The sequence below is a fragment of the Panthera pardus genome, unplaced genomic scaffold (genome assembly GCF_024362965.1).
Source record: "Panthera pardus isolate Hobbes unplaced genomic scaffold, ASM2436296v1 HiC_scaffold_13, whole genome shotgun sequence".
Classification (NCBI taxonomy): Eukaryota; Metazoa; Chordata; class Mammalia; order Carnivora; family Felidae; genus Panthera; species Panthera pardus.
Window position 1 is genome coordinate 66,631,147 of NW_026526688.1, and position 13,883 is coordinate 66,645,029.

The window sequence follows — 13,883 nt, forward strand, 5'->3', positions numbered from 1 at the left end:
TGTGATGAAGAAAGGATATCCAATTATTGAGAATATATTGCTTTATTCTTGAATGATGTATAAAAAGTAATCAACATCACTGAAAGAAAATTATGTGTCTTCACACTATATGTAAAAATTTTAAACATTCATCCAAAAATTGGATTATAAACTAGATTGTAATCTAATTATAAATAGAATTGTTTTAAGAAGAAAAATAAATTTAGGGTGTTCATTGTTCAGGAAAACATTTATTTAATTGAAGATGGCAACATGTGTGCATTTTTCTTTAGCAAGACAAGAAATCCAGTAGTAATAAAAGAGATTTTCATGGGTTACCTTAAATAAAAATATTCTGTTTTGTAATTATTTAAAATAGACTAGATAAAACATTTACACACAAATAAGGGATAAAAGATTATTGTAGGTTTTTCTAGTTGAATATGTATCCCTATATACTTACAAGAAAAATGGGTAAAAGCTGTGAACAGGCCTTTTCATAGAAGAAATCAAAATGACTAATGAGTATAGGAAAACGTATTCAAGTAGCAATCAGTGAAATTCAATTTATTTAAAATGAGAAACCATTTGCCAAATTAAAGCAATAATAACATGCATTTCAGGTGAATTTGTGGAAAGTGGACCCTCCCACACATTGGTTAGTTTGGGGAGAAGGGATTTGTACATGTTAGCTAAGTCATCTGACATTCAATTTTAAATGTATGTACTTTTTAATGTAGCAATTCTTTGATTCGGATAATCTGAAAAATTGAAAGCAACAGTAGTATGTAGGTACAAGAATGATTTTTTTTAATGCTTATTTATTTATTTTGAGAGAGACAGAGACAACACGATGGGGCAGGGGTAGAAAGAGGAGAGAGAACCCCAGGCAGGCTTCTTGCTGCCAGCACATAGCCCAAAGTGGGGATTGAATTCACTAAATCCTCAGATCATGACCTGAGCCGAAACCAAGAGTCAGCCACTTAACCAACTGAGCCACCCGCATGCCTTGGTACAAGAATGATTTTTATGAGCAATTGTGTATATAATAGTGGGAAACTGTGACCCCTAGTCATCATTAAAATTGTTGAATACATTATTATAACCCTTACTGTAAAAATTATTAAATTAATCTATTAAAAACAATAAACTAATTTACACATATTGTCCTAAAATATGTCTAAGATATCTAAAATAAAAAAAATCAAAAGTAATGTATAAAGAATAAGTTCCTATTTGAGTAACAAACATCTGTATACACTGTAAGGATAGAGGTAAAATTTAAAGTACATTGAAAGGTTAAAACTGGTCATTTCAAACATCTGTGATGAGAGAGGCAATTAATATTTTATATTCCTCTTATATATTATGAGTTTTTAATAATAAATATGCAGTATATTAAGAAATCAGTAAGAAGAAATTAGAAAGAAATAAATTAGAGCCAACATGAATGAGCAATTTCTGTTTTTCAGTATTTTGATGGTTTTTATACATACATGGTATCAGTCTTTGTGTGTATGGCTTATTTCACTTAGCATCACACTCTCCAGTTCCATCCACGTTGCTACAAAAGGCCATATTTCATTCTTTCTCATTGCCACGTAGTATTCCATTGTGTATATAAACCACAATTTCTTTATCCATTCATCAGTTGATAGGTAGTTTCTTAAGAAATTACTTCACATTGCTAAATCTGGAGATCAATCCGTAATAAAAAGTATATATCTCTGACATGGAATTGTGGACTAGCTAAATTGGCATAACTGTAGATGAATTTAACCCCGTAAACCTAAAGATTTTTTTTCTTTTTTGTTTTTTACATAGAGTAGTTTGCAATAAGAAAATCTCTGAACAAAATTATTTTATATTTGCTATTTTCATCATCTTCTCTATTGAAGACTTCTACCAACATTTGAATCAACAATATTAACCATAAATGTATTCCTCTCCATTTGCAAAGCATTTTATATTTTAAAGAGCCATCACATTGTTTCATCATCATTTTTTTTTTCGAGTGAAGAAACACACACTGGAAGATTTAGAGTAAGTTTTCCAAAACGATTTAATTCCAGGGTGTGATCTAAGATCTGTAAATTGAGTGATCCTGTCTGATACAAAGTGTTTCATATTTTATGGTCTCACATATATTTAAAGTTCTTACAATTCCTTATACAAATGGTGGAAGATAGGTCTGGGTAGAATGATAGCTTTAAGGAAAGTTGTCTTTTTGGCCACACATTTTAATATTATATTGAATAACATATTTTCTATATCTTTTTGAGCTCTAATTAATACAATTGTTTTTCTTACTTCTTAGTCACAAACACAGTCTTTTTACAGAGTAAGCATACACTTAGTTGTTATGTGACCAATAGGGTACAAATGTGATTGAGGAAGAGCTTAGAAGATTCACTTGACCTGTTTAGAATAGTTACAGACAGCTTTGAATATATCTCATTACATATTGTATTGAGATAGGGTTTATATCTAATGTTGTATATTGAAATTAAACAAATTTGCAAAATGTTTCTTGGCTTCCATTTCCCTTTCTCCAGTCTTGGCAGATTTTGCTGATCAATTATAGCTTTTATATTATATTGAACCCATACATAAGTTTTGGCCACTTCCAATTTAGGTCTTCAAAATGTCCATTTCTACTAATCAATTCATATTGACTAGTAAAATTATGTGCATTTGTCATTTCTCCTATTAAGTCTCAGTCATTCTGCAAATAATGGCAAAAATATGATTTCTGGAAAGTAAAGTGTGTGAGTTAAGACACCTAATATTTCAACTTGTCATACTTTGTTTCTTTTCATCAATTTCATCCTAGGAAGGGTTTTACACTTTACAAGTGGGGAAACTGAGACTTAGAGAAATTGGATATTTTATTCCTTAGAGCATAGAATAAGTGTTAGAGATATATTCAAATTTTCAGGTGTGCATGTGGAGTGGTTACTATAATGTTCTATAATGCACACTCCCTGCCTCAAATAATTAATTTGAGATCTCCCCAATTTTTTAAAACTAAATATATATTAAATGAAAGTAAATACAGTCTAAAGAAAAAAAAACAGTATACATCATGTACCAGACATAACATTATTTTTTTCATTAGTTCTTTTTTCATAGATTTAGAAAAATAACATTTTATATTATTGCCTTGAATGCTTTTGTTATGCTTTCTTTTGTTTCAGAGAGCATTTCTGTAAATGAGGGCTTTTGAGATTTTTCAAAATTGGGGCTTAAAAGGGCCACTAACTTTAAAGATAGCTATTAATGGATCTAAGTTTGTCAAAGTAGGATAGACTCCTGTTCCTTTCAAAATAGCTTAAAAAGTTGTGATTTGTTACAATACTGTAGGATAAATAGGAAGACCCAATAAAAAATTGCAAAAGTTTATGACCATAAGTATGTTGCTGTTATTTATATTTTGCCTCCAACATTTGTTGTATCCTCTACATTTTTATGAAGGCTGCAATAATGTGATCAGAGAGTTTTGTAATATTGACAAGAGGCAGTGTGAAAGTCATGAATATAAAAAGACTGCTTTGGGACAAAGTTAAAGAGAAATTGATGGCTTTAATAATGTCAGAGACAAAAGGCATTGGACAAGCTCAGTAGCATTTAAAATATTTATTAAACTCTGTCTGTAATTTTTCATAGGAAAGTTGCTTTAATGACAAAGGAAGTCATAATACAAACAGAACAATCCAGATGCCGCTGTGAGTCAGCACTACTTCAGAGACATTTATATTCTTACCCTCAAGCTTTCTTAGAACCTTTTGTAACAGTCGCAGCTGTGTGAATAATTTGTGGAAGAGCAGTGATAGAATCCTTCAAAAGAGTGCAAGATAATGGCATCAAGAAAAAGAAAAAAATATCTAATGTTTAGTTGTTTACATACCAGTGACCTGACAATTCACCTTAAATTCATTTTTGTTTTCAGTTAGATTGCAGTCACCGTATTGGGTCAGTGACCTCTGCTTCCTGACTCCAAAATCAGGCTTCCAAAGTACCCAGGTTATGCTGTTTTTATACTTTCTGATAATGGTGCAGCAGTTTCTAAAGAAAGATCACAGAATGAAAGCTAAAGGGGCAAAAAATCAGGTTTTAGTATTATAGAGATCTATTTTTTTCAATAGATCTTTTCTAATACTAGATGAGGAAGATTATTAGATTCTATTAGACACTCCTAATATTGAGAATAGCACTGATATATTTTAATACAATGAAGTTATTATAGATCTTTAAGAAATATATACATCAACCTTTACTAAGCTTCATACCTATTATTATTCAATACTTTATGGTTTTGAGCTGATAAATCTTCACAAATGATTCCATTAGGACCCCAAAGTTTCCAGGAAGAAAGATCTAACAAATATAATTGTACTAATTGTGCAATATTTTCTTTAGCTTAGCTACTTTTTTGATTCAAAATTTAATATTTAGTATCAGAACCTCATTTCCATTTTATTTTCTATAATTAGTTAAAAATGTATTAGCCTTAAATACCTACTCTTAGTCCTCCATATACAGTATCCAATTACTTTTACTTTATGCTGTAAGAACCATGAGGTAAATTAAATACAGTTTTATTATATTAGTTCAATATAGTCACATGATATTTATTTTAACTGTCTTATAGAAAGAAGAGTTGGGTTTCCATAAGTTATGTCCATTTAAGGTGAATCATTAATCCCTCTTCAAATTAGTATAAATGAACTGACATTTATTTGACCTTGACATTTAAAATACTATTTTTCAAGGACCCCAAATATACCTTATATATAACTGCTAAACACCGAATTCAGACTTTATATTTAGATTCCAAGTAGTTAAATCCAGTAGATATGTTTATTTTGTAATCAGTACCAGATAAGACAGTTTAGGCCAAGAATGCATTTTTTCCAGTGTTCACTTGGCTAATTTCAAAACCTAAATTCAACATTCACTCAATATGTTAATTCATAAAACAGAGTATGTGGGAGATGGAGAGAGAACATCATCTAGCTCAATTTGCTACACTCAGAAGTTGCTCACTAATTATCTGTAAATTATTATTTCAAAACTCCTATTTTATGTTTTTTAAGTTTTATTAATGATAGAATTCATATATTTGCATCCTCTTAGATCTCTTCCATCTTAAGGCACAGACGTTTATTTCGTTATATTTTATAGAATGAATTTGAACAATATGTAAACTCAACTACTTAAATGTTTAGTACATATAAGCACATAATATTATACTATTTAATATAGATATTATTTGACTTTATTAGACAATGTTATGCCAAATAAATTCAACCAGTTTAAAGTGCTTCCTGAGTTATTTTAGTGCTACACTGAATATCATTAGAAAATGTCCAGTGTATAGACACTAACCTTTACATACTACATTTTGCTTAAAATACTGGGAACCTGTAATTTAAAGTTTTGCATGATAGGGGCGCTGGAGTTGCTCAGTCAGTTAAGCCTCTGACTTCAGCTTAGGTGATGAGCTCCTGTTCATGAGTTTTAGCCCCGCATCAGGCTCTCTGCTGACAGCTCAGAGCCGGAAGCCTTCTTTAGATTCTGTGTCTCCCTCTCTCTCTCTGCCCCTCCTCTACTGACACTTTGTCTCTCTCTCACTCTCTCAAAAATAAATAAACATTAAAAAAATTAAAGATTTTCATGATAACACACACAAATAATATTCTAAATCCAATGTGAAAACCCTTTGGTGGTCTTCCTCAGTTTCTTTATTTATGCAATACCAGTAGAAAGGAAAGATAAGTTCATAGAGAGAACTTCTTAACTAAAAATGACGGTAACAAATGACTTGAAATGCTCTCTGGAGGGTTATTGACTTTTTAATTCAGGCTGCCATCAATCGTCATTTATATTTCATAATATGTATCCCGGGAAAAATAACCTACTTTTAAATGTGTAGCTTGTCACCAAGGTTAAGTAGTTGTTATGCCGATCACTTATCCTTCAATTTGGTGTCTAAGTTAAGAGATAGCTTTCAGACAATCACTTGGTATCCATATAGTAAAGAAGAAGCATACAATATGAGTATTAGGATTTTTTCAAAATGTAATATTATATATTTGGGTATAAAAGTTCAATATGACAAAAATTATTATTCATTATTTTCCTTTCAGTTCATGTGCAAATGTATCAATAAGGTAGAAACAACCAGGAATGCAGGGGGAAATTGAACATCTTATTTGAAAAGCTGTTCTTTGGGGAGTATCAGTGACAGTGTAGGTGACCCATATAATATCTACAATTTTTAATAGAAAAGATGTAGAATTTATTGTTTTTGTTGTTTTGTTTGAGAAAAAGAGAGAGTGTGAGCTGGAAAGGGGCAAAGAGAGAAGGGGACAGAGGATGTGAAGTGGGCTCTATGCTGACAGGCTGACAGAAGTAAGCCCTATATGGGACTCAAACTATGAACCATGAGATCAAGACCTGAGATGAAGTCAGACACTCAACCAAATGAGCCACCCAGGAGCCCCTAGAATCTATTGTTATCATTGAGTTGACTTATGTACTTCTTTTCAAACTAATTTTCAATGTATGTAGGTTGTCTCAATTTTTTGCTATTCCAAATAATATTTCAAGAAGCCTTGGTCCTTACTTTGGCTATGAGTTTTGTGGTAAGATACACTTTCTTTTATTAAATGTTTACTGAAAGAGTAGATTTCCATTTTGGCACTCTATGAAAGTCTTTTTAAAAAACTCATCTTCTAACTCACTTTCGAGTTGTCAAGAGATTAAAGATTGGGTCTGAGTATATGAAAGAAGTCTCTTCACTGCAGATCTTATGGTAATGTGGTTTTGCTGGAAGTATATTACTGTATCTCTTTAAAAAGTTATTTACTTGAACCTCCAATGTAATAAAATGGCATAGAAATTACCCTGGGCTTTTAGATATGTACCCAATGCCTAAATACATGTGTTAGGTGGTCACCAGAAAGCATGTACAGAAATTTATGAAGACTATTTTTGAAAATATATTTGATATTTCAAAATAAACCATTTAAATAGTCATTGAGGTTAACAAAAAATCAGAGCTTGGTTTACTCCCATCGCTGTTGCAGATGTGTGTATTGCATTTCTTTGGAATTATATTTAGGAGAGGGGGAAAGGATGTAGCAAAAATCTGGTGTTCAGAATTTTGGAAGTTTAATATTTTTCTGCTCCTGAAACTATTAAAGGCAATTCACAAAGTAAAGAAGCAGCTGCAAATTCAAAGGATTACTGGGACTTTTTGAGGACCCCTTCCTTCCCTTTGTCTCCATATCAGAGCTGATTTGAGTCTAGTTTAAGAACTCTCGTACACAGCCAAAAAGAAGGGGACAGTAGGATGATAAACATATCTATAGTCCTGATTGTGGCTTCAACTAGTCTCTTGGTTTGAATTGCTTTTATATCTTCAGTAAATCTAGAAGGCTGACATTTATTCATTAGTCTATCTAATTTGTATATACAATGGCTCCTCCAGTCACTAGAAAGAACAGTGGTGAAATTAACTTAGGTCTAAAGTTGAGATCCTAAAGAGAGTCTCCCAGTTTAGTTATCCACATTGCATCTTTGACTGGCATTCCATTGGATGAAAATAAAAGAAATCAGGTAGTTCAAAGTATATTAGTTAACCAAAGAGCAAAATGGCCCAGGTGAGCATATCTGTCCATTGTCTTCTGCTAAGATAGCTCCTGCAGAAAATTTTTTCACTGAAAACCATAGTGTTTTTCTTTATTTACCAAGTCATATTATTACAAACAAATGCAGGGTGCATATGCTTTCATGATCATTCTAAATAACAAATGCTAAAGGCACCTGGGTGGCTCAGTTGGTTACGTGTCTGGCTTTTCACTTTGGCTCAGGTCATGATCTCACAGTTTGTGGGTTTGAGCCCCATGTTGGGCTCTGCGCTGGCAGTACAGATTATATATATATATATATATATATATATATATATATATAGAGAGAGAGAGAGAGAGAGAGAGAGAGAGAGAGAGATTAGTGAACAATAAATTATCCTCAAACTTAGTGGTTTAAAATAACATTTGTTTTCATATGAGATAACAGGAAAATAGAGATATAGAGTTATGAGATTATAAGCAGAGAAATGAGACAACTAAAGAATTTGAGAACAGCTTAAGCAGATGGTCTGGTATTAGGTCTTTTCTGAGGTTGCAGTCAACATAATTTTCTTACTGTTGTTGGTTTTATTGCTGTTTGTTGTTGTTTTTAAGTTTTACATATAAGTCATCCATAGAGTATCTTTTTTTCTCTGTCTGGTTTATTTCACTTACAATATGCCTTCTGTGTTCTTACAAATGACAGAATGTCCTTTCTAAGGCTGAATAATATTTCATCATATATATACCATATTTTCTTTATCAGCCATTGATGGGCACTTAAGGTTGTTTCCTTACTTTGGCTATTGCGAATAATGCTGCTATGAACATAAGACTACAGTTATCTCTCTAAAGATAGTGATTTTGTTTCCTTTGGGTATATACCCAGAAGTGGGATTGCTGGATTGTAAGGCAATTTTTATGATTGACTGACTGATTGATTGATTGCCATAGGAATTACTGATCAGTCAAATTTGGAACATGTTTTTACTACCCTTCAGATTTTTGTGTATTTTTTTTCCTATTGGCTAAATTCAGTGGCTATTAGAGACCAAGATCAGCCAGGTTGATTAGGGGCAGCATGAAAAGCAAAGAACATTGGCTGAGGAATCACGGCCTCCTGGAGTTTCATCTCAACTCTGGACTCTAACAAGCTCTGTGTCCTGGGGAAGGCTTCAAACTTCTTTGTGACTCATCTTTAAAGCAACATGACTATAAGAAGTACAACACAAATATTCTATGGCATCTATGAACATATTATTGTTTTTACTCTTAAAGTATTATTGCTGATGGTATTATTTTCTATCAGCAGAAAAACTGACACAGGGTAAAAGAAGATACACAAATTCAATCTTATTTTTCCTGGGAGAATATTGAGGATAAAGTTCAGAAGGAATCTGTGTCAGTTAAAGCTTACTTGAGCAGGAAGTTAGAATTTACTGACTTGGAAGTAGTTCTATTTTTAATTTTTTGTAGGAGCCCCCATACTATTTTCCATAGTGGTTGTACCAATTTACATGTCCACCAGCAGTGTACAAGGGCTCTGTTTTCTCCATATCCTTACCAATGGTTGTTATCTCATGCCTTTTAAAATAGACATCCTAACAAATATGAAGTGGTTTTGGTTTGCATTTACATGATAAGCCGTAATGTTGAGTAATGTTGAGTACCTTGTCATTAACCTGTTGGTCATTGTATGTCTTCATTAAAAAATGTCTGTTTAGGTACTTTGCCCATTTTTATTTGCTTTTTTTCTGTTAAATTATATGAGTTCATTGTATATTTATATATTAATGACTTATCAGATATCTGGCTTACAAATAGTTTCTCCCATTCTATAGGTTTCCTTTTCATTTTGCTGACAATTTCCTTTGCTGTGTGGAAGGGGATGTTAGTCTTTTGTTGCTAGGTTATAACAGCTCATTATATATGCTAGATACTAGTATGTTATCAGATATAATTTGCAAATATGTTTTTACTCTGTGAGTTGTGTTTATACTTTCTTGATAGTGTCCTTTGAGCACCCCAAATTTTAATTTTAATGAGTTCAGTTTATTAATCTTTCTTTTGTTGCTTGTATTTTGGGGTCATATCTAAGAAACCATGGTAAAATACAAAGTCAGGATAATTTATCCTTATGTTTTCTTCTAAGTGTTTTATTACTTCAGTTCCTACATTTAAGTCTGATTAATTTAGAGTTAATTTTTATATATGTTGTGAGGTAGGGGTTCAAGTTCATTCTTTTTCATATGGATATCCAGTTGTTTCAGAATCAATTTTTGAAAAGACTCTTTTCTGGAATCCTTATTGAAAATCCATTAACCATAGATTAATAGGTTTATTTTGGCATCCCAAGTCTATATCCATAGATTTGATTTTTCTCTTTATGCCAGTTATCACATTGTTTTGATTACTATACTATATGTGTGTGTGTTGTCTACATATATATACATTTGAAAATTGGGAGATATGAGACCTCCAGTTTTGTCTTCTTTTTCAAGATTGTTTTGGCTATTTGGGGTCCCTTGTAGTTCCATATAAAGCTGAAGATTAGCTCTTCCATTTCTGCAAAAAAATGCAGTTGGAATTTTGATTGGGATTACATTGTATCTATAGATCGACTTTTTTGGAGTCTTGTCATCTCACAGACAATTCTTACCAATTCTTACTGTCCTACTAATTAATTATTTCAATTAATAAACACATGACTTTTCACTTATGTGTTTTTCTTTAAATTCTTTCAACTCATTTTGCAGTGTTCAGTGTAAAAATCTTACACCTCCTTGGTTAAATTCATTTCTAAATATTCTAAATATTTCTAAATATTTTATTTTTTGGATGCTTCTATAAATATAATTGTTACTCTGATCTTTTAAACATGCTATGGTAAGGAAAATATTTTTGTTCTTTCTCATTTATATATTCATTATTTGTTTATATAACTGAATTCTTTTTTTTAATTTTTTATGTTTTATTTATTTTTGAGAGAGAGAGAGAGAGACAGAGCATGAGTGGGGGAGGGGTAGAGAGAGAAGGAGACACAGAATCTGAAGTAGGCTCCAGGCTCTGAGCTGTCAGCACGGAGCCCGATGTGGGGCTCAAACTCATGAACTGCTAGATCATGACCTGAGCAGAAGTTGGATGCTTAACTGACTGAGCCACCCAGGGGACCCTATAACTGAATTCTTAAAGTCTTATTTTGTTCCTTATAGTTCTTTAGAGTTGTTAATTATTTTAATGCCCAAATTTTCATATATTTGACAAATATGAGCCCCTTTAAGCTGGCTTTTGTATTTTGTTTTTAAGATTTTTTTGTTTATAATGTGTTTATTTTTGAGAGAGACAGAGAGTGAGCAAGGGAGGAGCAGAGAGAGAGGGAGACACAGAATCCGAAGTAGGTTCCAGTCTCTGAGCTGTCAGCATGGAGCCTGATGTGGGGCTCGAACTCATGAACAGTGAGCTGATGACTTGAGCTGAACTCAGATGCTTAAGCAACTGAGCCACCCAGGTGCCCTTGGATTCTGTATTTTATTGTTGTTTCTATCATCCTTTGAAAACCTCCTTTATTACCAAAACAGGATATTCCAGGCTCAGCTTGTATTTTTCCCGACACAGTCTCATAATAACCTTGATGCAAGGAATAGTGGCAAATTTTTGGAGATATTGATATTTGGAAACTAAGATCTGTGGAATTACATATCATTAGAATATATAATTAGCAATTTTATCATATTGCAATTTTTGGAAAATCACAGAATATGGCTTAGTAACTTACTTTTTTCCCATTTCCTCTTGTAGTCCCTCCAGTGATCCGGGTGTATCCAGAGAGTCAGGCTCGAGAACCTGGGGTAACTGCAAGTCTCAGGTGCCATGCAGAGGGCATACCAAACCCTCAGCTTGGCTGGCTGAAGAATGGAATCGATATTACACCAAAGCTGTCCAAACAACTCACACTTCAAGGTGCTTTTCAGTTTCATTTGCTCCTCTCAAATGACCATGTAGAAATTTTACATTAAAATTTATAACACAGTTTACATGACTCAAAAAAAAAAAGTAGATGACAACAAAATGTCATGAATATGAAAAGAATATAGCTGTTTCTAACACATTATATCTGAAATAGAGCCCTTTACTATTTTTAGTGTTTTCAATAATAATCTTGTCATAATAATTATGTCATTATTTTAGCAATAAATAAAATATTATATTATGTATCTTTTAAATACTTGTCTTATGGATTATAGCAGATATGCTGAACAGAATAGGTGGATGTCTTCAGAGAATACCTTTCTGCAGGGGCCAATTAAATGTTTAAATCATACTTTTAAAATACATTATAGGAAGTATAAATAATATGGAAATTCCTTAGTGAATGTTTTGTAGTATACTTTGCAAATGAAGACAGAGGAAAATAAAAACATTACCAAATTGTTTTAAGGTTATGAATATTATTATTGAATTCTAATTTATAAAATATCCTAAATTTTAATAATCTAATGTGTAACTATAATTAATCAATTATTACACATATAATAATCATTAATATGTGGTAAGTAGAAAACAAAAAATATCTTTGTGCAAAAACAGTTGCATATACGTTGATTATACCAGTAGGTTGAAAAATGTATATCTTATTTCCACCATCAAGAGTAGAACATGACAGGTCATTTTACTGGAGTATCTGTTGCATGACATGATATTCTTTATTGCTTGCTTTAAATTCCTGCAATTCATACTGCTAGAAATGAATGTATTTTCATTTTGGCATTATTTCTGTAAGCACAGACATCAATTCTTATTCCACTTTGACAAAGAATGTTTCAATATATGTTTTTAAATACTTTTTTTGAAATATCTACTATTTTTTTCAAAAATGACATGGGAAAGTAATTTTGACCTTTAAAACCTGAATGCTACAAATCTCCATATTAATATAAGTAAACCAACATGTTTACATCTGCTGATCATATCTTTAGTGTCTATAATCTTAGAAGAGAAGAAGATTGATCTGATTAACACAAATTAAAGTGAAGAAAGTTCTAATTAGTTTCTGATTTTGTCATCTCTTGCCCATTTAATACTAGTAAGCCATATTAGATGGGCAAGTTATATCTTTGCCTCTAGGAATATACAGGGAGGTAAATTCAGGGGTTTGGTTACACTCTAGATTCAATATTGAAAGAGTGTGGGCCCTTGTAGGATAGCTATTATCATTTTTAAAAACGAGAAAATAGCTAAAGTTTTGACAGAATGTGACAAATGAAAGGTGAGTGGGGAACACAACCTACGAGATAACTCTGAGTGCATTGGAGTGTTGAATTTCATAGGACTTTCTATATGATTACATATTACCAAATACTATAGTTATTCAATTATCCATTTATTCAACAAATGCTTAGTTGGCATTAATATGTGAGGTCCAAGTCTAGGCACAGACTCCATAACTATGTCCATGGATGGGATGATATGTTAATGAAAGGAAGTAAAATCCTAGAAAAGCAGAAATGTTTAATTGGAAGGCAAATCAAGATAAATAACACAAGGAGACTGAAAATCAACAAGGAAGCATGAAATTAAGGTGATTCTACAGAAGAAAATAAAGCTAAGTATGGGAAAGTGTTCAACAATGTCAAATGCATAGAAAGGTTAAGGAAAGTCACTGAAATGTATTTGTGAGTTAGGTGATTAGGTTTGGCCTTTTGACATTTAAAAAAGCAGTAATAGTAGCAATTAGTCTTCAGTGGGTTTGGAAATGAAAAGGAAGTAGGAAGTATAAAAATCTCTCCAGTTTTGAAAGGAAGAAAAAAGAAAAGTTAGCTGCCACTGAGGGTAAGAATTAGGCCAAATAAAGATATTTTTTCTTAAACAGTGCATCAATTTGAAGGAATATTAGTAAGGAAAAAGATGTGGAGATGATGGAGGTGAGGAAGGATGACCAAATAATCATAGAAATCAGAAAGAAAAGAGAGGAGATTGATTTCCCTTGCAAAGAAACAGGAGAGAGTTTCCTTTGAAATGTAAATAAATGTAAAAATGTAGATGGAAATAGGAAATTGGCCTAACTCGTTTTCCCAGCTTTTACTGAAATATAATTGACATAACATTGTGTTAGTTTAAGGTAATAAAATGTGATGATTTAATAACCATGTATACTGCAAAATGATTTGAGTTTACTTTCTAATTACATGTATGTATTTCATTATTTAAAAGCAAGGTCACTTGCGTAGATTAAGAAGTTAGTATTAAGATGGGAAACATCAAACATAGTAA

At 32.0% G+C, this 13,883-nt stretch overlaps 1 protein-coding gene across 3 annotated transcripts in view; it reads left to right on the forward strand.

The window, feature by feature from the left end:
* FSTL5 (follistatin like 5) overlaps positions 1 to 13,883 on the forward strand; it is a 768,518-nt gene that overhangs the window by 607,449 nt on the left and 147,186 nt on the right. For all 3 annotated transcript variants that reach the window (XM_019441101.2, XM_053901160.1, XM_053901159.1), the window contains exon 9: positions 11,412 to 11,573. In XM_019441101.2, the coding sequence (XP_019296646.2) occupies positions 11,412 to 11,573 (162 nt within the window). The remainder of the gene's footprint in view (positions 1 to 11,411; positions 11,574 to 13,883) is intronic.